Source organism: Rattus norvegicus, chromosome 1, assembly GCF_036323735.1.
Source record: "Rattus norvegicus strain BN/NHsdMcwi chromosome 1, GRCr8, whole genome shotgun sequence".
NCBI classification, from domain to species: domain Eukaryota; kingdom Metazoa; phylum Chordata; class Mammalia; order Rodentia; family Muridae; genus Rattus; species Rattus norvegicus.
In genome coordinates, this window is record NC_086019.1 from 264852735 (window position 1) to 264879535 (window position 26801).

At 47.7% G+C, this 26801-nt stretch overlaps 1 protein-coding gene and 1 long non-coding RNA gene across 52 annotated transcripts in view; one reads left to right on the forward strand and one right to left on the reverse strand.

Annotated features, from left to right (window-relative positions):
* The window catches only part of Tcf7l2 (transcription factor 7 like 2), a 192891-nt gene that overhangs the window by 61400 nt on the left and 104690 nt on the right, over positions 1-26801 (forward strand). For all 50 annotated transcript variants that reach the window (XR_005492199.2, NM_001415805.1, XM_039090214.2 and 47 more), the window contains 1 exon segment: positions 13043-13144. Coding sequence is in view for 49 of the 50 variants with exons in the window: in NM_001415805.1 (NP_001402734.1) it covers positions 13043-13144 (102 nt within the window). In the remaining variant the exon portion in view is untranslated.
* Positions 13983-24533, reverse strand: LOC134485254 (uncharacterized). Of its 2 annotated transcripts, none has more exons than XR_010063303.1 (2): positions 24386-24533; positions 13983-21821 (listed from the first exon to the last, which is right to left on the reverse strand). It is a non-coding gene; the product is annotated as an uncharacterized LOC134485254 (long non-coding RNA). The 2 variants fall into 2 exon arrangements; XR_010063304.1 differs by having other exon boundaries at positions 13983-15334; positions 24386-24529.

Here is a 26801-nt window from a genome sequence, read left to right on the forward strand (position 1 = left end):
GGGGTGCTCCTGTGCACGCAGGTGTTAAGGCATTGCGTGAATCGTCGTTCAGGAAAATGTGCTGAGGCAGCATTTCTCCTCTCCGTAAGTGGCCCTGTGTGACACTCCGTGCCCCCCGTGTTTGCAGTGAGTCAGGTTGGACTCCGGAGGACCTGTAGGTTGGGATCGTGGTAACTCACTCGTATCCCAGTAGGTAATGCACTGGGCTGTGCTGGCCATTTCGACAGCTGGGACCTCATTAAACCTCACAAACTGAGCGGGGCTTCCTCATTCGGGTGACGAGGGGACCGTAGTGCTGAATTCTCCAGGCAAAGCCCATTTCTGAGGCAGAAAGAGAGAGGGCAGGCGAGACCTCTTAGAAGTAACTGAGGGAATCATTTCTGACCTTCCAATTTGCATGTGGGCAGGAGGGCTGGCTTGTCAGCCAGTCTGTTACTCAGGTGCACAGCCTGGGTAGCCTGTCGCCTGACCACATTCTGTATATGCACACCAGATGAGTATTTCTCCAAGAGTGTGTGCTCGAGAAGGCAAATGTGTAGACCTGGCTCATGCCTCATCGGAGAAGTGGGTAGACTGCTCTTTTCTGACACCCACACTTCTTACAGTGAGGGCCAAGAGCTAGCAAAGCAAAGCCATGTGTCCTACGCCCTGAAGGTACCAACCATACACCCCAGATTCCCACTGAGTCCCTCGTACCTCTTAGTTTGTGTGGGCCACCATTCTGTTGTGGCCCTTGTGACAGACTCAGGGAACACCCACATCAATCCCTCAGTGCTAGAGATGTGTATGGCCCAAAATCTAGGGCAGTTTTAACTTATGTATTAAGCAGAATGTTCCTTCTACAACTTTATGTCAGTCAACTCCATGATGGAGAGGGGACGGGTTGGTGTGTGTGCGTGTGTCTATGTGTGTGAGTGTGTGTATGTGTGTGAGTGTGTGTATGTATGTGTATGTGTGTGAGTGTATGTGTGTGTGTTTGTATGTGTGTGTGAGTGTGTGTATGTGTGTGTGAGTGTGTATGTGTGTGTGAGTGTGTGTATGTGTGTGAGTGAGTGTATGTGTGTGAGTGTGTGTATGTGTGTGAGTGTGTGTATGTGTGTGAGTGTGTATGTGTGTGTGAGTGTGTGTATGTGTGTGTGAGTGTGTGTATGTGTGTGAGTGAGTGTATGTGTGTGTATGTGTGTGTATGTGTGTGTGAGTGTGTGTATGTGTGAGTATGTGTATGTGTGTGTGAGTGTGTGTGTGAGTGTATGTGTGTGTGTTTGTATGTGTGTGTGAGTGTGTGTGTGTGAGTGTGTGTGTGTGAGTGTGTGTGTGTGTATGTAGTTTGGGCTGAAGGAGAGAGCTCAGGAGCCATGTTGTATGGTTAAAAAGATAGGTCTTAGGCCACGCCATCTTTGGCCTGAGTCCCTTTCTGTTGTTGTGTTCGGGATCCCTGTCAGTTCTGGAAGAGCATGAGGCCAAGTTCTATGGTCATGACTAGTTGGTGTCACAGATAAACCAACACCCTGGAAAATTCTTCTGCTGTCAATAGTGAAGACCCCAGGAGGGAGCAAGAACTGATCTTGACGCTGTTGGCCTTGATTCTGCCTGTCCAGAGGACATACCCGTGAGTTAAGTGGTTGGCTCCAGATGGTCACTGCCCCCTTTCCCAGCTAAGTTCTTTGAAAGACTAAGCCATAAAGAAAGAGGAAACCTTGGCCTAAGGAGGCCCAGTGGTCCTCAGCGGTGTAGAGAGAGAGGTCAGCCCCTACCCACACGTGAGAAGAGGAAGCTGGACCTCTGGCCTAACAGCCCGGTGCCAGCTCTTCTCTGTCTTCAGCTGGGACTTGCTCTCTGGGGGAAGTGGGCATGTCCTGCGTGTTCCTCCTGTGTCTCGGTTATTCCTGGAAGTGTCTGTCCTTGTTGATCATGTGTCAGCCATGTGCTGCCCCCTCTTTGAAAGTCACACTTAGCAGCTGGGGCGATCCTTATCTCCTTGTTACCCCTTTGATTATAAGACCCATTGTTCTGCCCTCTGCTCCTAGACATATACTCACCCGGCTGTGTATACAATTAAACAATCCGGAACAGCCCTCCGCGTCTCGAGTGCCCGGAATCTCCCAGCGTTTCAGAGGCAACTTGGAAATGAGCAGGACTGTATTTCCTTTTCCCAATGAGCTTGCTTATTGTGTTTGGAATATCCCCTGCTAGTTTATGAAGGGAAGCCACAGGCTGGGGGCCCGAGGGCACTTCTGGCTGAAGCCTGTAACTCGGTCCCGCCTCTGCCCCTTTGCCCCATTAAGTCTGCCCCCAGATGCTCTGTCACTCCTAGGGCACAGCCCTGCTTCCTAGGCATGGCACTAGCCTGCTCAGAGCAGCTGGCTTGGGGCTCATCTTTGTGGACTGGTAGGAAGGAATTTGGAGTCTGGACCTCCTCAAGTGACTGCAGTTGGGTCTGCAGGCAGATGGAAGCGAGTGGGCAGAGGGAGCCATCGGTCGTGAGGTGTCTGGGGACCAAAAGCCTGCCTTCGTCTTTAACTGTGCCCAGTAGACAATTGAGACATTCAGTTTACGCCTGAGAGCCGAGTGGGCCAGGATGGCCTAGCTGACCTGCTAGACCTCCCAGATGAAGCTCACAGGAGAAGCAAATAGAACTGGAGATTACCAGCCAGGGGAACAACTGGGGCCGAGTCCTGGGAGAGAATGTTTATTTCCTTGCTCTCTAGGAGGGATTTGGAAAGAGCAGTAATCCTGGGTTAGGAGTAATTTGTTACAGCAAGATGATACTTGAGTGGCAGGCAGCTCTGGCAGAGGCAGCACAGATGAGCAGGCAGGGGGGTCGAGGGAACTGCAGAAGGTCAGACATGTCCACCCTGACCCGGGGCTTCTTCCTCCCAGTGCAAAATTAACCAGAGGCGCTGCTGACCCCAGGCTCCTGGGTGTAGGGTTAGGAAACATCATTGCTACAAGTCTGTCACAGCTAGAAACCGGCAATAAAAGTTTGGAAGGGGAGACCTCCTCGGAGCCACTGACCCCTTTCAGATGTGACAAGGGGAGAAACTTGCAGAAAAGAAGGCATCTAAGGTTGCTGTGATGTCAGCTGGAGCCGGAAGCTGGGGGTCAGGTTGCCTGTGCTTGGTTCCCTTGCAGGCGGACTGTAGTGAGTTAATTCCTTCTCCCACTGCTGGGTTCAGGCTGTCTTTTGTCGTGGGGAACTGGGAAATACAGTAAGGGGAGGAGACTCTACTTGGAAAAGTTCTGCCTTGAGTGTGCCCCAAGCCACAGAGAAAGGAAGGAATTAAGAAAAGTTTTGATTTAAAAAAAAAATCAGCAGCAACCGAATGGCTTAAAAATTGAAATAAAAAATCTCAGGATATCGAGACTCCCTCACTCAGTGTCTCTACCTCCCAAGTCACCCATCACCTCAAGAGACCTGTAGTTTTTAAATCCCCTGAATAGTTGTGTGTGTATGTGGGGGGGAACCCTCTAAATTTTAATTATCTGCGCTATGTAAAATCTCCCTTTATTTCATTTCTGTGGGCTTTTTTGTTTGTTTAAGGTTTTTAATTTTTTACATGGATTGATTGGTTGCGTGCTCACCCGTGAGTGTTTGTAGACCAGAGGGCAAGCTGTGGAATCAGTTCTTCCTCTGGGGTTCTAGGGTCAAAGCCCAGGGTCAGGTGGTCCCAGGGCTTTAGTCCATGGAGCCATCTTGCTGACCCACCCTTTATGGGGAGGAAGTAATGCCACACCCATTTCCAGATGTAAGAGCTTAGGTGCCCGGCCTGTGGCGTGCACGTGTGAACGGCTCCTGGTTCTGTTGACTTGACCGTTTCTCCAGAGTGTTCACCATGGGTTCGTCAGCCCTTCAGCCTAGCAGCCATTAACTTCCCTTTCTCTTCAACAGCATCTCTCATCCAGGGTAGACTGTGTTCTCCTCCCAGAGACCTAGCCGACCACAGCCCCATTAGGAAACGCCTTATTTCTCAAGGGCCTTTCCTGGTTCCCCTCCTGTCCCATCTTTGCTATGACATGGCATGGAAGGCGGGAGAGTGTCCCCTTCCCACTTTGTCTCTTGACGGACGACGAGATAGCCGTTGAATGGCTCTGTGCCTTCTCTTAAAAGCCGTTTTATATTGAAATATTATTTTGATATTAAATTGAGGTAATGTTAAACTGAGATGCCCCGACGTGTACCTATTTATAGCACACAGTTCTCGGCTGGCAAGACCGCTAAGCAGGTAAGAGCCCATGCAGAGTGCACTGCAGAGGAGTGAGCTTGACTTCCACCACCTGTGACACATAGCTCACACACATACACAGCGGTTGCCTGTAACTCCTGCTCCAGGGGATCCTGTGCCCTCTTCTGGCCTCTGTGGGTACCTTCACACATGTGCTCACACACACACACACACACACACACACACACACACGCACGCACGCACGCACGCACGCACGCATGTGCACACACACACACCTTCACACATGTGCTCACGTACACGCACATACACGCACACACACACATGCACACACGCACGCACACATAGAATTAAAACTTAAAGTGCACAATTCGATGGTTTTTAGAATATTTACAAGGTTGTGCACATACCAACACTATTTCTGGGATTTCTCAGTATCCCTAAAGAAACCCCATTTCCACAAGCTGGTACTCCCCTTTCCTTTTCTCCTTAGCTCCTGAGTGTTTTATACAAACGGAACAATACACACGTCTCCTACCTTTTAGTCCGCCTTCTTCAGAATAGCATTTTAAGTGTCCAGGACCAGCCAGGGTTTAGTATGTGTCCATATGCTATCTGTTTTTATCCCTACGTAATACTTCGTTCTGTGGTTGTACCGCACATCCAGCTTTCGTATTCTAAAAACCAAAAGGTTTGGTGCCTTTCAGTTACAGGGCATCCAACGTTCTGCTCAGCTCCCAGCAGTACCCACACTTGCTCCATAGGATTCTCTGTGTCTTCTGGTTTGTTTTCTGGTCTGCAGATGGCCTGTGTCTCCCTTGGCATGTTGTGGGGACACAGGTGGTAACTCAGACGTTCCAATTAACTTGATTGTTCTGGGCCCTTTTTTATAAGTAATAAAAATTGTGGTGGCTACAACTGGTTGATTTTAAAGGAGAGACTGTAAACGTTTTCTGCCTAAAGGAGACCGGAGTCTGGTCTGACTCTTCATGGGAGGTTCCCCGAAGGGCTTGCAGGCAGGAGATCAGTTAATCGCCAGCTGGGGGGCTCCAGGACAATCTGTGTGGCACTGGCTGGAGGCTGTAGTCCAGTGACCTGGGAGAGCTCATGTCCTCAGGATCAGGGCTTGGGTACTTGAAACAGGGCTAACACCTATAACTCTTTTCTCTGTTTGGAGCTTGAGGTGCACAGATCCACCAGGGAAAGCAGAGGTAAGCTAGGGGGATGAGCCTACGTGGAGTTGAGAAAGTTGGTGGCCCTGTGTACTCGTCTGCCCTGGGACCGGTCTTGTGACTTGTGGCCATCTAGGTCTGAGTTTCCTTCTTGTACAAATGTTAGGTCTGCATAGTCTTTTTGATTTCTTAGAGTTCATTTTGAAGCAGCGGTCACTGCTATGGTACGCTCCAGTGAGTGATGCTATTGGGGACCCTACTGCTGTGACTGAAGCCAACCTCAGGATGCCATTTCACATTATTTAAGTGAATGACACGGGAACCAAGGCTAAGACTGTTGATAAATTTTTGGACACTGGTATCTGCATGTTTTCTTTTTGGCTTTTTTTTTTTGAGAAATTAATTATCTCGCCTACTTCCCTGTGGTTCCATTCCTTGTTTAGCTTTGGAGAACTCCCATCCTTCAGCTGGGGTTTCCTTTTCCTCGAGGCTTTCATTACGTCGAATCCCAAACCAGAAATCACCGATGTCTGCATCTTGTCACATTTTTATTGGCAAGTGAAGCCTTTAAGAAATAGAGCCACATGGGTTATTTTCAGTCGAACCAGCTCTGGAGTCTGTAATCCCTACACCAGTGGATCTCAACCTGTGGGTCCATTCTCCCCCCACCCCCTCGGCGTTGCAAATAAAATTTACATTACAATTTATAATAGCAACAAAATTACAGTTGTGGAGTAGTAATGAAGATAATTTTATGCGTTGGGATTGCCACACCACGAGGAGCTGTGTTAAGGGGTGTGGCAGTAGGAAGGATGAGAGCCACCATTCTATACCGTCTGCATCTGCAGAAGCAGTGGCCAAGCAGGTCTTATAGTGACATCCTGCAAGGTTCTGATGGGACTTCTGGAATGTTCCACTACGCTCAGTGTCAGTATAACTGGTGGAGAGTGTATATAGAGCACTGAATAAACTTCATTTTGTCCCAACTTTTCAAATTTTACCATTGCAGATAAATCAAGAGTCCTTGACTACCAGGAAAAAATTGCTTGTTCATGGGAAATGGGCTGAATTCTCTCTTCTCCATTTCTAAGAAATGGAGAAAGGTTAGAAAGGGTCATCCAGGCTTAGTTGTGAGCAGGGTGTGTGTGTGTGTGTGTGTGTGTGTGTGTGTGTGTGTGTATGTGTGTGTGCGCGCGCATGCGCGCGCGCTTGTGTTCTTATAACTTGAACTCCTGAAGAGGTCCAGTGAGGATCTCTATCGGGAGGGGGATACTTCAACTGCCCATTTTATTTTTCTGGCACTTTCTTTCTTGTGGCAAGTGGCTTCTGGTGGCCTTTTCTTGAATAAGGTTTGGTACACAGTTACTCCTGTGTTGCCTGTTGGCAGGGGAGCCAGCCTCTGACTGTGCTACTTGGAAGGGAAGATTGCATGATTTTGGATACCATGGGCCATGGGCCACAGTGACCCTTCCCTTTAGCGTGTGTCTGACTTTCCATGTTATTAGATACAAGACATCTACAACTTTCTGGCATCAGTGCCTTAGGAGATCTTGTCAGTGGGGATTCATCAGGGATCCATTGTGAAGATCGATCCAATTAATTCGGTTTCCTGAGAAATGGTTTTACTAGTCAGAATCAACTCGGCTTGAGGAGATTGTCTGCTCCCTGTTGTCTCTTACTAACGGCTGACTGTGGGACTAAATTTTCTGGAAGAGGTTATTTTACCTCCGTTATCTTTGCATGTGCGTGCATCTGTGTTTGTGCGCACGGTGCTCATGGAGGCAGAGGTCAAACTCAGGTGTTGTTCCTCAGGACTCAGCCACAGTTTTGTTTTGTTTTCAGACAAGAGTCTCTTCCTGGCCTGGAACTTGCAAAATAGGCCAGGCTAGTTGGCCAGTGAGCCTCAGGGTACAGTGTTTCCCTCCCCAAGCACTGGAATTGTAAGCCCTTGCAACCATGCTTTGCTTTCCCATCATGCTCTGCTTTCCCACCATGCTCTGCTTTCCCACCATGCTCTGCTTTCCCACCATGCTCTGCTTTCACACCCTGCTCTGCTTCCCACCAATGCTTTGCTTTCCCATCATGCTTTGCTCTCAGGATTGAACTCAGGTCCTTGCATTTGCAAGACTGACACTTTACCAAACCAAGTCACCTCCCTAACCTCTACTTTCACCTTCTGACTGTCCCTCTGCCTTGTTTTGTGTAAGCGGGCTACATTCCAGCCTTGTCATAGGGGAAGTGCTGAAGAAAGGAGCTTCTAGAAAGTTGATTTTAAAGCTCTGAGATCATTTCTCTGTGCCCCAAGGACAGTCCACCTGTTGCTCTCTTAGGGGGCGGGGATGATCTGAAGTCACATGACACAGTGCCTCTGGGAAGTGATGAACCTTTTCCAGTCAGAATTGTTCAGAGATTTCTAGAACTTCCACCTTGGACAGGAGAGGCAGTCAGTCACTTTGGAGTGGTGGGCTAGCCTGTGGCTGGGTGCTTTGGACAGAGGGTTTCACTATGTAGATCTGGCTGTTCTACAACTCATTGTATACACCAGGCTGGCCTCACACTCCAGAGATCCACCTAGGATTGAAGATGTGAGGCAGCATGTCTAGCTCTGATTCTCTGATAATCCTCAGAACTTGAGTCTGGCGTTGACATTTGAATCTAACCTGAGCCGCTGAACACACGTTCTTACGTGACCGTATTTCAATGTCCACACCAAAGACTTGTAACAGGGATGGTATCCTTTGGAGGTAACTTCCATAGCCGTCCTTTACCCAACTCTCTAAGCCAGAATGGCTGTGTGCAGGCTGGGGCTCTCAGTTGGCTTGCACCTGTGTTCAAATGTCTCAGAAGTGAAAGCAACACTTTTAATCAGTGAATTAACTCTTTTATTTTTGAGTTTTGTTATTTTTAAATGGCTCAAGAAATCAAGAGGAAGCTCTAGAGTACTGGCATCTACCTCAGGTGGCTCTGATGCTAGGAGAATCTGGGGTGCTGTCTGACCTTCATGCCTGTATTCACATGCATGTATTCACATGCATGTATTCCCCACTGGCTACAACAAAAGATCAGTAGAAGAATAGTGCCCCGCCCCCAATACAGAAAGTTCAGATACACAGTCCTTTTAATACAATTTATTGAGTGCTTGCCGCCATAATGTAACATAACATATCCACGCTTTGCTGGGGCAGGTGCCGTCAACTCCCACTGGCAGGCATGGTCACGGAGCACAGAGCCTAAGATATTTACTTTTTGGTACTTTATAGAAGTTTTCAAGCCCGGTCCTGAATAAACAAGGAGGGTTGGGGCAGTCTTTACTTACCTGTCCATCTGTGGGACCAGAGAATGAACAGAATTGCCAGGAAATGGCTGGTGTTTAGTAACGGATGAGCATTTTCCCAACAACTTTGTTGTCATTGGCATTGTGTTTTGGGTCCTTCTGTTTGTTTAGGAGTGTGCACCAGCCCTCAGTAGAAGCTAGAAAGTAACAGGTTCTGATGATGGGGTCCTGGAGGATGCAGGTGATTTGTGGGAGTAGCCCCTGAAACCTTCTGTTGAAAGCCTTTCCCCATCTTTTACCTGCTCCCTGTTTTGGGGGGAAATGGAAGAAATTGGGGGGGATGGAAGGATATTACAGATGCTTATACATTTTTTCTCCTCTGTGCACTTTTCTGTGTGTGTATACACATGGGTGCTCATTTCCTTGTGTATATGTATGGGATGCATGGGTATGTGTATATATGTGGGTGCCCATTATTGTGTGTATTTGTATGATGTGTGTGTATAAATGTGTGTGCACATTTCCCTGTATATGGGGTATGTGTGTGGGGCATGTGTATACATGTGTGTGCACATTTCCCTGTGTATGGGGTATGTGTGTGTGGGGTGTATGTATACATGTCTGTGCACATTTCCCTGTGTATAGGGTATGTGTGTGGGGGGCGTTTGTATATAGATGTGGAAATTAGAAGTTGACTTTAAGTGACTATCTCAGTCTCTCTCCATTATTTTAGAATGGGATCTCAGACCAAACTTGAGTTCTAGGAGTTGGTTAGACTCTCTGGCCAATGAGGTCCAGGGGACCAACCCTTCTGTTCCTACCTCCCAACACTCATTTTGTAGGTGTGTTCCACCTTTTAAGTTTGGGGGGCTGGAACTTAGGTCTTTATGCTTACACAGCACACACAGGACCGACGGAGCCAGCTCCTGGCTCTTCTCTTTCGTTAACAACTCAGCAAACTTTGGAGCAGCTCTGATTCCCCTCAGGCCCTTGGTGCTATATTTGTACCCCAAGTCTTAAGCCAAGATCCTAGAGACATATCATAAAACATGATTTGGAGGAAGGCCTAGTGGGCCACGATCAGGACATTATCATTAAACAAAAGATGAAAACCGCCTAAGTCGGGATGGACGTATTAGTAGAATTAATTTTTGACTAAATGAAAGCTGAGCAGACCTCATTTCAACAGTTCTCAAGGTAGGAATTCCCTCAGCCCCGTTTGATTGTCGTTTGTTGAAAAGTGCAATGTTTTTGTAGGCAATTCATGATTTCCATGCGGAGAGGGGAGAGGCCGGCGAGGAAGGGAGCAGGAGCCTGGTTTTGTTTTTCTCCTAGCATGGCAGAGATACTCTGTTTCCTCAAAGGATATAAAGTTGCAGTGGAGAGGCAGATGGGTGTTCGACTGTTCTGAGAGTCTGAGATGCCACCCGACGTCTTCCTTTAGGATTTAGCAGAATAGAATTTCCCAGGGCTTAGTGTCTCCAGGAGGGAGAGGTTTCCCTTTAGGCTCTAATTGGACCTAATTTCCTCCTTCAACCCTTCATTTGTTTATCTTTCTTGTTAACCAGGACCGGTGGGGGTAGATGAAGGAACCGGGGAGGGTCACTTTTGGGAGAAGTTAATAATGTCTTTTAAAATAAAAATCCCAACCTAGTACTCGCTTTCCCAAAAGGAACCCTGTCATCCCACACTCTGACTAGCGAGCATGGCCTTGTGGATGCCTAGCTGTTCAGTGGTATCAGGTTGCACCCAAAAGGAGCATCTGAGGCTGTCATTGAGGAGTCCCTGCCGGTCGGTTGGTCGGTCGGTTGGTTGGTCGTCAGGGCCAGGGGCTGTCCTCCACCATCTGGATTTGGTTAGCTCTCTCTGGGCAGCAGGGTGGCTCTCATTTCCTCCAACCAGTAATGTTATATAGGCAGTGGTCCTGGGCTGCCCTGACATAATTGAAAATTATGGGTATTGTAGGCTCAGGGCGCTGAAATGTAGGCTCATAAAAATATGTGGTGCAGGTAGCCTATGGAGATCGGACACAGAACACAATGACGCTTTTATGTACACTAGGAATTAAGGAGTCTCCGCACCGGTACCGCATTCGGAGTTTGACGGCTCTTGGGTGGGTTCCTCTGGGCAAGTCTGCCACCTTACCCTGAGCCTGAAACTCAATAGAGCTGGCATCAGGATGCAATCAGACCTCCTTTACAGATGGCCAAAGATGAAAACTTGGGTATTCATCAGACCCTCCCACCGGACGGAGCAAAGCAGGGGCGCGGGTGGGGCTGTTCGGCCCTGCAGAGCCATGAGTGGGTTCTTGTAAAGCGGAGAGGTAGTGCTGGCCAGTGTTCATTTTTGGTTGGCCTCAAGGAAATGACTCTATTGAGTGGTTTTGACCAATGCGGCCCCTGTAGTTATGTGGCAAGTGTGAATGGGAAAATCAGGGTGAGGCAGGGTGAAACAGATTCCCAGAGCCTTCCATCTGGAGACGGAGCTGGGGGGTACCCTGGAAACTGTCGTCAATGGTTTTAAACTTGGGGTTATCCTGGCTCCAGTTTGGAAGAGGGTTTTTTGTAAGGCGCGAATGGGAGGTTCTTGCTAGGATTCAGTGCCTGGAATCCCGATGCCTTTCAGTATTTGGGCAGACCGCTCTCCCGTCACAAATATGGCATCCCCTTGAACTAACACAGCAACTAGGGGTTGGCAGAAACAGATCCAGTGGAAGATCTTGTCAGGCTACCCACAAGGAAAAACTCTACCGCAGGGCCTTCTTGGTAAAAGCCTGGAGGTGTAGATGAAGCTGCCTTGTGCGGACCTAGGCAGGAAAAGCGGACGACACATCTACAGGTAGCTTGTTGGTGTTTCACGGGAAGCATGAGCATGTTTGGTTTTAACTTACCAAACAGGCATGTCTTTGAGGAGCCATGCTCACATTTGTCGATACCTTTGACCTCTCTGTTCCCGCATGGAGTTTGAGCTAAGCCTCTCCCTGGACTGTCCTTTGATGTCTTCTCTCTAAATAGAAATCTTTCAGAATTATCTACATCTACTCTGGGCATTGTTTCCTCAGAGAGCCTGGGGTCCACATTCCACTCCCACCTGGCTGAGTGCCTCACAAGGATGAGCTTCCCAGGGGCAGGATCTCCTGTGCCCCCTTATTCTGAGCAAGAAGACCCGACACAAAGCAAGCATCCACAGTGGGTACTGAACTCAGAATTCTGGGCCTCAGTCCGTTAAGGTGCTTGCCACCAAGCCTGATGGCGTGAGTTCGATTCCTTAGAGTTTTTAAGGTGCAAGGAGAGAACGGACCCCAGCAAGTTGTTCTCTGATCTTTGCGTGTGACCGTGATGTCCCTCACACACAAGTGCACTCATTTTTATAGTGAATATTAAGACGAGTCATTTTGCTTCCGGTCTCTGGAATTGCGTCATCTGTTCTTTACGTCCCTCTGAGTGCTACAGGTGTCCCTTAGTCCCGTGACATTTGGGATCGGAAAGGTCTTGAACAGGTGTCTCTACAGGCATCCCACCCTGTTTCCTCCGTGAAACTGTGGTTATCCAGGGAAGTCTCACGCCCTTAGAGTGTTCAAAGCGTCTCTGGACACTGCTGCACCTCAGTTTCCCTCTCTGTCAAACTAAAGAAGGAATTAGAACAGTTGTCAACTCAACACCATCTCACAGCCGCACTGGCTGGCTTCGTGTTCGTCTCCTGCTCTAGAGAAAGGCAAGGAGGCGGGGGGAGTACGCCGGCTTGTTCCTTTATTTCTCTCTTCTGCCGAGGCTGCCCACCTTGAAGAGTTACATCGCTCTTCTGAAATGACTGCTTCAATTGCACCGTGCCCTGGGGGTGCATCTGCTGCCAAGGAAAGGTTTTAGTTTCCCAAGCTTTGGGTTGGTCGAGGAATGCTGTGCTCCATCATGGCTGAGCACACTCGGCTGTGTGAAGTGAAGGACGACAGTGTTTTAAAGACGAAGCCCCACACCCCAGGGAGAGCACATTTGGTCTTCTAGGCCCTTTCAGCCTGAGGTTCTATATTTCCTCTCTGCCTTTGCCCCCTCTTTTCCTCCCCGTACCCCACTTCCCTCCATTGTCCCCCAATCTCCTCCATTGCCTGCCCATCCCCCCATCTCTCTCATGCCTTCCGGGACTCCCCTCAGAACGAGGCCCTGCTACCGAGCCCCCTTTTCCTGGAGCCACCCTGTGATTGACCCTGTGAAGACAAGACTGTGCTTGTCAGTAATGTTAATTTTCCGCATTTGGACTTTCGTTTGTTGCATGTGTTATTTTGGCCTCTGTGTGTGTGTGTGGTGTGTGTGTGTGTGTGTGTGTGTACTTTCTGATGTAAATAACGCACAATGCTTATTCCTTAGCTGGGCTAGTGCGCAGGCCGCCCTTCCCTGAGTTAATTGTTTCTTTTCTTCCAGTATCTTCAGATGAAATGGCCTCTGCTCGATGTCCAAGCAGGAAGCCTCCAGAGCAGACAAGCCCTCAAGGATGCCCGCTCACCTTCGCCAGCACACATCGTTGTAAGTAACCTCTCAGTGACAGTCACCCCTCTGTCGGGGGCAAAGAATAAGATGCCTTTTTCTTTTCTCTTGATGATAAAAACTCCTAATTGTCAGTTCTTTAAACATGTTTTTCTGGAGACTAGCTTTGGTCGTGGTCCGACTGAGGAGCTATTCCTCTCTGAGACTCCGTTGCTGGACCACAGCAATGGTCACGTGGAAATTTCCTGAGTCTTCCTTCCCCCACGATCTTCTATGTTCTGGGTTAGAAGCTAGACTTGTGGGCGTCCGTTAATAGGACACATCCTTCCTGGTTTCAGGGCGAAACTGGAGATGGTACTGAAGCAGTCTTTTAGAAAAAAAAATTGCACTTTAGGGGAAGTAAGACAGAGGCGAGGATGAGGAATAAGGGAGTTCTCGGACTGAAGTTTTCCATCTACCCAGTTTATCCTGGTATGCACCAGAAAGCAGTGCTTTTCACGAGGATGGACAAACTTGATCAGAGCTGGCTGACTGGAAACCTAGAGTAGAAATGAATTTAGAAAGGCCCAAAATTAAACTTAATCCATGTACCCACAGCCTTGAAAGCATGTGGGCTCCACACAGAAAACATTTGTTTTTACTGAGAGACTACAGCATCAAGTGTGTGTCAACATATATTTTTAATGCTCTCTCCTAACATAGCATAGGCTCTGGAAGTTTATAAATTAGCCTCCTGAGAAGGTAGCTCAGCCTTATTAGAATATCTATTTCCTTCTATATATTTATATCATGAGCTGGACTTCAGACTTTTGAAATAATTAATGAAAGACATATTTTTATAACGAATTCATGACAGGTAGAATTATGCAAAGCAGGAGATAATTCATGCATTTTTTATTGACGTTATCACAAAATGTTACCCATTAGTATGTTTGGCCTCTACATTACTCAGAATCTCTAAAAATTGCAAAATAATTTAAAGTAGAAAATCTTAAGATGCATTTTGTCACATTTCAGGCCGCCTCCTGACTTGGTAGCTTGGTGTAATTGACTATCTATTATTTACCTAGCCAGGCCTCAGCTGTATGTGTGTATATCTGAACATAATTAATTTCTGCAAAGCCACGTTTGGAACCATGATGAGTGGAAATGTCTTAACCTCTCATGGTATAAGTAAGGCATGTAGGAAGAAGGCTGACATCTGCTAGAAGTTCCTTCCCTCTTCCAACCCCACAATTAAACGGATGCTTGTAATTATGTACGCTCTTGGGATGTCGGGACCCCAGGGCTGGAGTCGATAGCTTAGATCATCTTAGGCCCAATCCGATTTCAGAAGAGGAGAGTGAGTGAGCCAGGCCCAGAGAGGTCTTAAGCGAGTTGCCCAACGTCACACACCGAGGTAGCAGCTCGAGCAAAGGCTGGATCCAGCGCTTTGCTTCCTTTCCGGGGCCTTCTAGTACATTCTCTTCTGTGAAAGTCCAGAGTGACGCTTGCTCGTGGCTGACTGTTTTGTTTACTGTAAGCTGGCTCACCATCGGGGCCGGTGACAGCCTGCCACGTGAGGTTGGCTGAGGGTGTCAATTCAAGTGCCTCTGGAAAATTAAATGCCATGTTGAAAACATCTGAACACACACAGTGACAGGGTCCTAGAGTGTGATTCGAAGCTCACTGTTTCCTATGCCGGTGGATTTCCCAACATCTGCCCAGGCTTTGAAGTTTCTCTACCCTGGAAGTTTCCCACATTTTATTTACCTCAGAGAAGGGCGGTAACCCCTACAAACTCTAACAGAGTGTGTTCAGCCAGCCCCCTGTGGTGGCACAAGACCATGGGCCACAGCAGTGCTGAGCAAGACCCTCACACAAGTGTGAGCTGTCACGACTGTCCCCTCCTGTCCTTTATAAAGCCCATGAGAACAGTTGTCACAACTGGGATCATCAGAGCCTCATTTTCTTGTGTGGAAACTGACAGTCTATAGATGGTGGGAAAATAGCCTTTGAGGAAGAAGCATGGACCTTGGCAAGGGGCTCAGAGGGGAGAATGAAGTGCCTTTCCCCTACTAGAAGGCACATACATCACGGCCACCTTTGAGGTGGGCACTTCCGTCCACAGAAGCCAGGACTGGTAGTGATCACACTCTCTTGTTTGCTGACTGCTTGTGTCCTCTGGGACCTGGAGACCAGCCATCTGGTAGAGGTTATAGGCGTGTGGAGGAAGGTAGGCCATGGGAGCTGAGGAGAAAGGAAAAAAGCTGTGAGTAACCGCCCATCCCACAGTGGGAACAGTGTCTGAGTTGGCCCAGGGAGCTTCGTGAAGTGTGGCTCATGCATGATTTGGGTTTCTGTACAGTGGTCAGAGGGGTCTGGTTCATGTTCGGATTTGGCCGTGGATCGGATGTCTTTCCCAGCACTAGGGGCTCTTCCTCACGCCTTGTTTTTCATTCTGTTAAAGAAAGTGTCATCATATCACAGCACATCACCAGACGTATTTCAAAACGGACTTCTACGGGCTGTTTCCTAATTTCTCCGAAATTTGGGTTATTGTAACGTTGTGGGCTGAGCTGTTTCTAAATTACTTCTGATGTTTCACTGTGAAAACAGAGAAGTGTTTGGGGTTTGTTGTCAAGTCACTGAGGTTGTGACTGTCACAGATTGCTAAGAAAGTAGCTAGCTCCAGGGCCACCTCTTGAGAGAGACTCCTTCCTTTGGGAATATAAGGTCTTTTCCTGAACATAGTAATCTGGTTGCGATTTTTTTTTCCGATGGGTTAGAAGGTTTCCATGCCATATGAAGTTGATGTGTGGGAGACGGGAGAACTGGCTCAGCAGTTAAAAGCATTCATTGACCGAGGCCAGAGGACCAGAGTTGGCATGACAGCATCCACCTGGGGTGGCTCCAAACTGCCTGTAACTTCTAGATCCAAGATGTCTGATACCCACTTCTGGCCTTGACAGACACCTGTACACACATTGCTCTCACACACACACACACACACACACACACACACACACACACACACACACACCTTTAAAGACTTGATTGTGGAATGGATGTTAATGAGGATTTAGTTTACCTAACAGTGTGTTCATTCATTCATTCACTCACTCACTCACTCATTCATTCATTCACTCATTCATTCATTCATTCATTCATTGGCTCATTTCCTGGCGCTGAGGTTAGAACCTGGGGCTTCGCTCAGGCTAAGCAAACATTCTGCTAGTGAGTCACAACCTGGCCCTACCCAGTGATACTCGTGTTAACCCTTTCCCACAAAATACCCCATACACTTTAGTGCCTTTAAGCAATAGATGGCATCTTTTTTTATTATAACTAGGTGATTCCCAGTCTGGGTTCTGAGGAGAGATCAGATCATTCCTTAGTCTTGATTGGCTGAACAATGACTCTTCCTGTGAGGGAGCCTTTGCCTCTCTCTTCCCCATACTCACTCTGCCTACTATTCAACCCATTGACTTCATGAAGTCTCAAAATGCCAAAGAGCACATTCTAAGATATCCATTCTCTCTCCACATTTCATTCTCTCTCTCTCTCTCTCTCTCTCTCTCTCTCTCTCTCTCCCTCTCCCTCTCCCTCTCCCTCTCTCCATTTTCTAATGTGTCTGTCTTTACTTTCTCTTACATTTCTGAAGTTTATATTCTAATTCTTTTTTCCTCTCACAAGTTGGAGGAGTAGCTGCAGGGCTGTGCTGGGTGGTAGTGTCTTGTGCAAGGCTTGGCAGACTACCTCCAGCTGCTTGTAAGCTGTGGGGTTAGGGCTTGTTCTCTGGGTCCCTCCCCAGGTGCCTTTGCTATACAAAGGCCTTCATTTAACTTCCTTTGTACCCAGAAAAAAAAAGATTCTAGACCCAAAATGGTGGTATTTTGGTATAGCATGTGTCTTACAACCCAGCAAAAAGGCTTCAAAAGTTTTTACAATTTTATCTTGGGGGTTTCCTTTTGAAGTCAGTGTGGAGTTTTACCTTGGGGTGGATTTTTCCTGTTTCTCTGTCTTGGGTGTTTTGTTGTGTAATGAGCATCGAAGGGTGGAATAGAAAAGCAAACTGAATCCCAACGAAGAGAACCTGACAGACAGTGCTGGTTCACTCATTCGTCCTTCCTTCCTTCCTTCCTTTCTTTTTTCTTTCTTCCCTCCTTCCTTCCCTTTTTCCTCCCTCCCTCTCTCAACCCTCCCTCCTTCCTCCCTCCTTTCTTCTTTCCGTATTTCTTCTTTCTTTTCTTTTCTTTTTTCTTCCCTCCCTCCTTCTTTCCATCCTTCCTTCCTTCCTTCCTTCCTTCCTTCCTTTAATTGCTTACATGCTGATGGCAAGTGGAAACCTTGCAACATACAGCCTAGGCATCACAACTTCAGACAGTGCCTCCCCTCAGTGCTGAGGATTTCCAAGGGACCCAGGGTCCAAGGAACCAGGAGTTTTTGTTTCTCAGGGTGCAGGAGGAACTACTCATTGTTAATTTAAAAATGACCTCGAGAGCATCCTCTATGTGATTAAATGCAAGTGAAGGCTTCCAACTTTTTTTTTTAAATGTTTCCATGTTTCTGGGAAGTTCTAAATGCTAGGGGGCTGTGCGATGGAAAGATGTCAAGGCTAGCGAAAATTATGGTGCCCTTACCTGTGCCTGGGAAGATTGCAGGGACCTGGGCATCACATGCTTGGACATTTGAGAATGATTAGAAGACGGATAAAAGATACAGTTGAATAGGAGGGGTGACTTCCCACGTTCTGTGGCACGGGTAGGCTGATGACGACTGACGTGGTTTAATTGGGTATTTCAAAATAGCTGGTCTAGAAGATTCTAAATGTTCTCATCTGTGTAGGCGTGCATTAAAGGAACAGCAATCGAAAGAATGAGTTCTTGAGGGTCTCGGCTAAGCCTGTCCATGGTATACACGAATGGGAACATCCCACGATAAACCAAATGACTGCACATTTTTTCATGAGTCCACGGCAGCGAAAAGCATTTGGGATTTGGAGCATTGGTGGAAGGTGGCAGTGAGAGTAGACTACACGAGCAAAAGGGGGAAATGTGTGTAGGTCCTGCAGGAAAGAATCGGTGTTGAAAGAAACAGAGAGACCCTGATAGGGTAGAGACCCTGGTACTGTGACATCTAATCTGTAAGGGACTAAAGAGGGTTTGGTGTTTGTGTTACACTGCAGACCCTGGGAATGGTGGACATAGACAGATTTGGACGGAACCAGAGTGGAAACCACCGCCAGACTAGAGGGAAAGGGTGGGTGGCCTGAGAACGCCCTTCACTGAATGAGGCAGGTTTGGGACAGAACCTCTCTCTCTCTCTCTCTCTCTCTCTCCCTCTCCCTCCCTCCCTCTCTCTCTCTCTCTCTCTCTCCCTCTGTCTCTCCCTCTCTCTCCCTCTCTCCCTCTCTCTCTCCCTCTGTCTCTCCCTCTCTCTCCCTCTCTCTCTCTCCCTCCCTCCCCCCCTCTCTCTCCCTCCGTCTCTCCCTCTCTCCCTCTCTCCCTCTCTCTCTCTCTCTCCCTCCCTCCCTCTCTCTCCCTCTCTCCCTCTCTCTCCCTCCCTCCCTCCCTCTCTCTCTCTCCCTCTCTCTCTCTCTCCCTCCCTCTCTCTCTCTCTCTCTGTCTCTCTCTCTCTCTCTTCTGAGAGGTCATACTTATATTGATTCAGTCATGGATTCATTCATTGGTGCTGAAGTGGCATTGTGATTATGTGCTGTGAGGGAAAACGCCTCCCTGACACTGAGAAAAAGGACATCAGTGGGCACAAAATAATAACCCCAGAGGACTGTGCCGGGTGTTGCCTCGTCCATTTAAGATGCCCCATCATGGGGTTGGGAATTTGGCTCAGTGGTAGAGCGCTTGAGGCCCTGGGTTCGGCCCCCAGCTCCTAAAAGAAAGAAAAGAAAAAAAAATGTCCCATCATTCTTCTGATGAAGACCCTGCTTCCACGATGGTGGGAGTCAGGGTGTGGAACAAGGCCACTTGTCCCAGGTACGCCATCTTCTTAACTACTGAATAGATAGCCGCACCACAGATGAGTAGACTGGTTCCAAGAACACTGCGTGCGTGTCTTTTCCTATACTGTCAGGGGGCATGCTGTCAGTGGGAGTTCCGTACCTGTCTGAGTGAGGGTGTGGCTCTAGGATCCCTGCCAGCTTCCAGATTGTCTGAGAAGTGGATTCTGGTTGTACATATTGTAGTTATTGCCAGGGACTCCTTAGGACCTGGCAAGAAGGGTGTGTGTGTACTTAGTTCACTGGAAAGCAATGGATTTTGGGTGATGACGGAGAATCTATATTGATTCTTTTTTTAAAAAAAGTTTCTCACCCCTTTCTGTGAACCATCTTCCTTCCCTCTGCTAAGTGTGTGTGTGTGTGTGTGCGTGTGTGTGTGTGCATGTGAGTGTGTGTGTTCCTTTCTTGCTGTTTATTTATTTAGTTATCTATTTAATCCACTTACCCATAACTCAGACAACCTTTCTAGAACACTCCACCTGTGTTTCCTGGAAAAAGCTGAGTCAGAACCTTCCCTTTTCACGGACAAGGCTCCGGTGAGCGTGTCTGTTTTGTCTCTAAAGCAAGCGTGTCAACACTTCGCACAGGCTTGGTGGCTTTATGTGGGGAGTTAGCACAAAGAACTAGGTGCCCAGGCTTTCTTTTGGAGGGAAAAGGAGCCATGAATGGAATCACAGACCTCTAAAGAAAAGTGTATGGTGAAGTCCCCAAGATGCATGGCGGACCAGGACTGTGGTGGAGCTCAAGGTCAAATGGTCAAGTCATCCTTTGGTCCTTACAGGATCTCTCAAGTTCTTGAGGTTTGGGTTCTGGTCTGGTAGTTACCCACTGTAGCGATAGAAACCCAGGTCACAAAGGATCGTTTACCCTCCATCATAACCCCTTCCTTCAGAGTAGAACCAAAGTTTAAGGGCCTTGGAATCCACACTATCCCTCACATTGTCCCTCCTGTGGTAGCTTCATTGATGTTTGCTAGTTGACTCTTGTCTTGGAGAATTCCAGCCTGGGAAGCAAGTATTCTGGTGGAGACCTTTTTCATGGGTCCGTCATGAGCATTCCATCTTTATTGTGTGCTGAAAACCTCTCTTTCTCTCTCTCTGAAGCACTGGTTCCTTGTATCTTTTCCATGTTCAATTCTGCTCGTACGCACAGAAGATGCTGTCATTCTGACCCCATCGCCATCTCTGCTCTATACAATTTCCCCGTCTATATCTTATTCCTATCATCCGTGACTGACAAATCTTAGACTGTTTAAGGATGAGAATTGCTCATATTTTAATTGAACCTCTCTTCCTCTAAAGGAACTTGCCTGCATGCACGTCTGTGTGAACTTGTCAGGTCCCTTGCAGCTGGAGTGAGAGACAGTTGTGAGCTGAGACGTGGGTGCTGGAAACTGAACCCAGGTCCTCTGGGAGAGCAGCCAGTGCTCTTAACTGTGGAGCCATTGGTCTAACCCCATGCAATAAATTTTTTAGTGATTGTAGCATTCTTTATCAATAAACTTGGTATATATTGTAGACAGTTTGAAAAGCACATGCTTCAGAGATGTTTACTTCCTTTTAGGTTTTTTTCTTCTGACTATGTCAGTATTCCCATTGCTTTTCGTTTAAACATTCTCTTGCTCCTAGCTATCCATGTTCAAAGGCTCCAGCTTTGTATTTATTTAAAACAAAAGTGACTAAAGTCAGTAAGTACTTATTTATGTCATTGCAATTTTTAAGGCTTTTAATGACCCATAGGAGTCCTTAATGTGATTTCACCCTGATTTGTGCAATCAGTATCATGTTGTTGACCCATTAGACATCTCTATCCTCTCCCCTGGTCCTTTTCTTTTGGGATAGATATGAAGAAAGAATTTAGAAAAGGGCCAGAGGTTTCAAAAAATTGCTCGTTTGATATATAGCCATATATTATCTTCCCGAAAGGTCTCAACTCTGTGCGTGTCACCTACAGCTACAGAGGTGTTAGTGTCAGATTTCTGTAATTAGAATGGTTCTCTGGGGGGAACTTAGTGAAAGGAAAGGTTTAAGTTTCCCTGGAAAGCTGAACCCTTAACTCCCCTTGCTCCAGAACTCAGCAGACAAGGTTGCCAAGGCTTCACCTTTAAGGCCTCCATGAATGAGCAGCTGCTGCTGCTGGTTCACCAGATCACAGTTCGCCATCTTAGATAATTCACACACAACATCTGCTTTTGCTACCCCAGCATGCTCAGTTTTTCCAGGGCTATTTCAGAAGCCTCGAGTACTCGTAATCTCTGTTAATTACAGTTTCTGATGTAATTACTTCTTTCATCTTTTCTTTTTTCCTTTTTGAGACAGAATGTTACTGTGTAGCCCAGGTTGGCCTCAAATTATCAATCCTCCTGCCTCTAGCTCTCCAGAGCTAGGGTTACAGGTGTATCCTTTGACAAACCACTTTAGTTACAATGTTGCATTTTAGAGTTGTTTTAGTGGGCAAAGGATGTTTATTTGACGTGGTGCAAGAGCTAGGTCAGTCCTGTGATCCCCAGATTAGGTTGTTGGGCAGACACACCCACTTTTCAGAGAGGCTATTGGCTCCTGTGTGAAAGATCCGCCCACAGCAAATGGGGGAGGGATGGCAGTCTTGGCTCTTTGCCATCTCTGGAGCTGGGTCCTGGTGTGCTTTGGGAAGAGTCTCTGGCAGATCCCCGCTAGCTAGTGTTTCCTGACATTTGTTTCACAGACTTTAATAAGGTTACTGGAAAGAAAAAAAAAAGATTCTCTCTTAAAATAGATTCAGCAAGCTCTGGGTTCTGCAAGGAGAGTAAGTCTCTCACTGGGTCTTGGGTCTGTGGGGGGCTTCAGACCCCTTCTAGAGGAGGGCTGGCCTCTCTGCAGAGGTCTGTTTAGCATAAAGGGACAAGATGGGAACCTTCTTTATGAAGCTGACTTGGTTTCAGCACCTGCTCTGTTTACTGAACACAGGAGCCTGTTTTAAATTAACACAGGTCTTAGAGCTCAGCTCATGGTTTGGGCTATGTTTATCTTTCCAGTAAATAAAACAAAAGTGTTCTTTTGGCTCCCATTCCTTCCGGCTTACCATTTCTTGCCTTGCTGATTAACTCTGTGTTTGGGATCTGCCTATTTCTCCAACCAGACTGTAAGTTTCTTGAAGCCAAGGAGCCCAGTGGTTCATTTCTCTGCATGTGGCTTTCTCCCCTCCCACTGCGGTGTTCCGTTAATTAGGCAGAAAACCAGTTTCTGGAGCTAATTTGGTTTGGACCCAGTGTGACTTCTTCATCATGGCTAGAGTGTTCCCAGAGTCTGGGTTAGTGCATCGCTAGTTTGAGTGTGTGCTTTTTCCCTATCTGACCTGCTTTTTGGAGAAACACAAGTTGGGGTTATGATATATGGTAGAGTTTGCCAGTAACTTGATACCCATCCTTACACACTCCAGCTCACAGCCAAATGTGTTCGGTTGTTGTGGCATCATTTCCGTAGAGCATGTGACATAAAAGCGCCAAAAAGCCAGGGTGTGGGGCTTTCGTCTCCTAGTTAAGACTCCTGGGACAGAGGCCCCTGAACTTAGCAAAGGGCTCAAATGGGAAATCAAGGAATTGGTTATTGATGGGTTGTTGATGGATTTTGCTAAAGCTGTAGTAGCGTTCATGGGGTTATTTTGTGATTGACTTGTTGACGGCTTGCACATCCTATTTTCATCGTCTGTAACAGAGAACAAGCTATGGGAGTCAGTTCTCTCTACCGGGTGATTTTGGGGGCTTGAACTCAGATCATCAGATTTGGTGGCAAGCTCCTATACTTAGCTAACCATCTCTCTAGCCCTGTACTTTTTATGTATCAAAGACACTTGCGTGTGTGTGTGTGTGTGTGTGTGTGTGTGTGTCTGTGTGTGTGCGCGCACACGTGTCCATGCACATGTGTGAGGATGCCAGGGGAGGATGATACTATGTGTCATGCTTTATCAGGTTACACCTCATTCCCAGAGACAGGGCCTCTTACTAATGCGAGCTGAGCTGGAGCCCCGGCCATTCTACTCTCTCTATTCACCATGGCCCTGGAGTTACAGATGCACATGTGGCTGGCCACACCCGGCTTTTTACATGGAAGGTTTTGTTGAGTTGGAAGAGTTGCCTGGGAATCTCCAGGAGAGAATGACCAATAATTCCCCAGGTCTGAGGCGTGCCTGCCAGGCTCTTCCTCCCTTTGGATGCCCTAGGAAAATTACCATGTCCAGAACCAAGATAAAGGTCAGCAGTCTTTATCAATAGCTCATGGCCCAAACATGCTTCATTCTTGATTCTTCTCTTTCTCTCATGTTCCTTGTTCCATGCTCCCAGCCCATTCTGTGTGCTGATAACCTATCCTTTCTCTTCCGTGTGTGTGTGTGTGTGTGTGTGTGTGTGTGTGTTTGTGTGTTTCTGACTCCTTTCAACCCCTTGCTATCACTACCACAGTCTATTCTCACTCGTCTCTCATTTGAGGTGGATCTGTCCTTTTTAGCTCCCAAATTTTAACTTCCCATCCTAATATCCATAAATCTCTATAGTTTCTACCCTGATGATGGCCTTCGAGAACCTTATATACAGCCTATCATATAATTCTGGAAATCTGGGCCTAAATCTCACCTTATGGAAAAGACCCAGATCAGCTACAGACACTTGGCTCTGCCACCTGACTTAAAGTTGATTATATGATATTCAAGGACTCCGAATTGACAATGCCAAGGCCAGTTAAGTCCAGATACCCAATCGTATTTTTGTTGCTTGGGCATAAGTAGGCACGTGACAGTATAGCCAATGTCTTTGGTTGCAATGTCCAAAGTCTGGTTCCTCCGTGGGAGCCAGATCCCACTGATGGTCTGCCTCTGAGCCCCGCCTAACCCTGAGGGTCTGCATCCAGCTGCAGGCTCCTGCAATCTCAAGCAGCCTCAGAACGGCCCCAGGCGGCCTGACGAAATTTGTTTTCCAGCCCAGACCCGCATAGCGGGTGGATCTGAGTACTGATTAGATACATCACTGAGGTGGTGTAATTTGAAAAAGATGGAGTTCCAGGAGTCTGAAAGCAGTACGGGTAAAGGCCTCTCGACCTCCCTGCTCCAAGGGTGAAAGCTTCTCATTGGCTTCCCCATATCCATTTGTATTCCCTGAATTTGGGGGTGAAGGTAAGCCTCTAAGCAGGCTTCAGAAAGAAGGAAGGAGACCAAAGTCCACAGTGTAGTCCTAGGGCTGCTCCAGCCGTACCCCTGAGAGACCGGGTGGCCCCGATGGCCGGCCCTTATCTACATCTGTCTTCAGGCCTCACCTGACTTCGGTCCCTTTCTGTAGCTTTTGATCTTAGGCGCAGCTCAGGGTTATGAGAGATTGAAGTGTTGTTCCTCAGCCTTTTGCTACTCAAGGGAGAGGCTGGCCTTGATGGGACTGGGGGCAGAAAATAAATTGCACGTATAAACAAACACACCTCATAATGGACTGAGAACATAGCTAGGTTTCCTGGGAAACCTCGTTGGAATTCGGGAACAAAAATAGTGTTTTGTTTTGAGGCAGGGTTTCATGTAGCTCATGTTCGTCTCCAACTCATTGTGCAGCCTTGAGAGACCTTGGACACCTGATCCTCCTGCTTCCAAGTCCCAAGTGCTGAGACTGCAGGTGGACAATGCCATCACAGCCCGTGTGCGCTGGGGAAGGGATCCAGGGTTCCTTGCTGCTACACAAGCTCTCTGTTAACTGAGCCACAGCCTTAGCCTCCCAAAATAGTTTCTTTGGGACATGGTAGCAGTCTTCATGCGGTAAGTCTCATAGCACAGTGATGTGGAAGATTGCAAGGCCTCGTCAGAGGCCCTGGGAGAAGCCACTTCCGTTTGGACAGGGCTCCCCGTCCCATTTCAGCAAGCGCTTGGCAGGTGTAACCTTGGCGAACAGCACGTGTGTGCTGTGCTGCTCTTCCAACTGGGACCTTAAGATGGCCTCGGTGCCAAGCATGATGTCTATGCCCACAGTGCTTTACGTCACTGCTACTGCTTCTCCACAGCAGACGACCTGCTCTGCCCATCTGACCCACCAGAGATTGGGCAGGAACAGTCATTACAATACAGGTTTGTCTGGTTTTTTATGCATTTTTAATGCAGAGAGTCTAAATCTGTGACTCTTTCCAGTGCTTTCCTGTTTCCACGTGTACACATGCCCCTGGCCTGGAGTGGAATACTGTCATTTGCAGAGGATTAAAACGGACACAGAGAGGATGCTGGGATGGCACTGTTTAATTCTGTGTAGCCAGCCCCATCCAGTTCTGGATTATCCCGGGGAGACAACACCTTCACTAGTTTGAAGTGGGTTTTCTGTTGCTTTATGGCCAAAGTAGTTTTCATAGAACTATTCAAGCCTTTAGGCTTATGCTATGTTTAAAAAAAAATCCTTTAAAAATTTTCGGTTTTATTTCTCTCAAAAGTTCTGGGGCATGAACCAAGTCGGCCACTGTTGCACACGGAAGCCCACGGGTGCAGAACATACCTGTCCTCTCTATGGACAGCTGGTCTGAGGTAGTCTGAGAGTTCCTATAAGGAGAAGGCAAATCATGCCCCACTCCCTGCTTCCCCAATAGCGATCCATAAAGGGAGGCCGGAGTGGATACAGGAGTTTCTGTGATTCGTTCCTGTGGTCGTGGAGAATTTAAAACATGAATGTTAGGTATTTTCATGAAATTCCTGATTTTATATTTTTGGTTTCTCAGACTTTTCTGCTCTAGCTCCCATTCGCATACTCATCATTGCTGGAAAACTTTCTTTTGTTTCTTGGCAACATTTACTCGAGTAGTTTAGAAACATTGTTTTCTTATCACAGATAATCCGTGGCAAACGGAGAATCCTGCTGTTTCTCTCTCAGTGTTGGGACCGCTTTTCTATCTGATGGATGGTTTCTCCATTTCCCACTAAAACAACATTGTACAGAAAGGTGGAACAAAAGACCCACAATGTTGTTTCCAGGTCTTGGAGCTGAGGGCCCTGCTTGTCCCGTAGGCCTGGTAGTGTTTGCCTGTAGCAGCACACAGAGGGATTCTGAGGCCCAGTATGTCAGGACTCCACTGTCAAGGGCCTGGGCGGGTGTGGATCTGTCCAGGGAGGGCACGGACGGCATGATGCTTGCATTGGCACTAGTGCTTTTTGTAGAAACTGAGATTCCTGTCTGGACTGCCCTTGAAGATGCCCTGGTAGATCGGTCCCCCTCTTGCTTTTAGAGATACGGTCTCTCTGCATAGCCCCAGCTGTCCAGGACTCGCCATGTAGACCAGGCTAGCCTCGAACTCACAGAGCTTTGCCTGCCGCCCGAGTGCAGGGATGAAAGGGGTGCACACTATGCCCATTTCCGGAGTCCCTAAAAGCTGGTTGCAAGTGCAGTGACTGAGTTCTTGTTTAGCTCCTGTTGCTGAGATAAAACACGGTGACCAGAAGCAACCTAGGGGGAGAAGCGGACTTATTTCTCCAGATTGCAGTCCATCACCAAGGGAAGTGAAGGCAAGGACTCAGAGGAGGAACTTGAAGGCGAGGCTGCTTGCTGCTCCACACAGTGAGAACTCCCACCCTGCACCTCACTTTCCGGTCTAGTGCAGCAGGAACTATGCAGGATGCTGCTTGCCACCTGGCTGAGAAGCCAGCTTCTCCTCAGCTGGCTTCCTTAAGGAGGTTCAGGCCCACCTGGCCAGGGTGGTGCTGCCCGCATTGGGC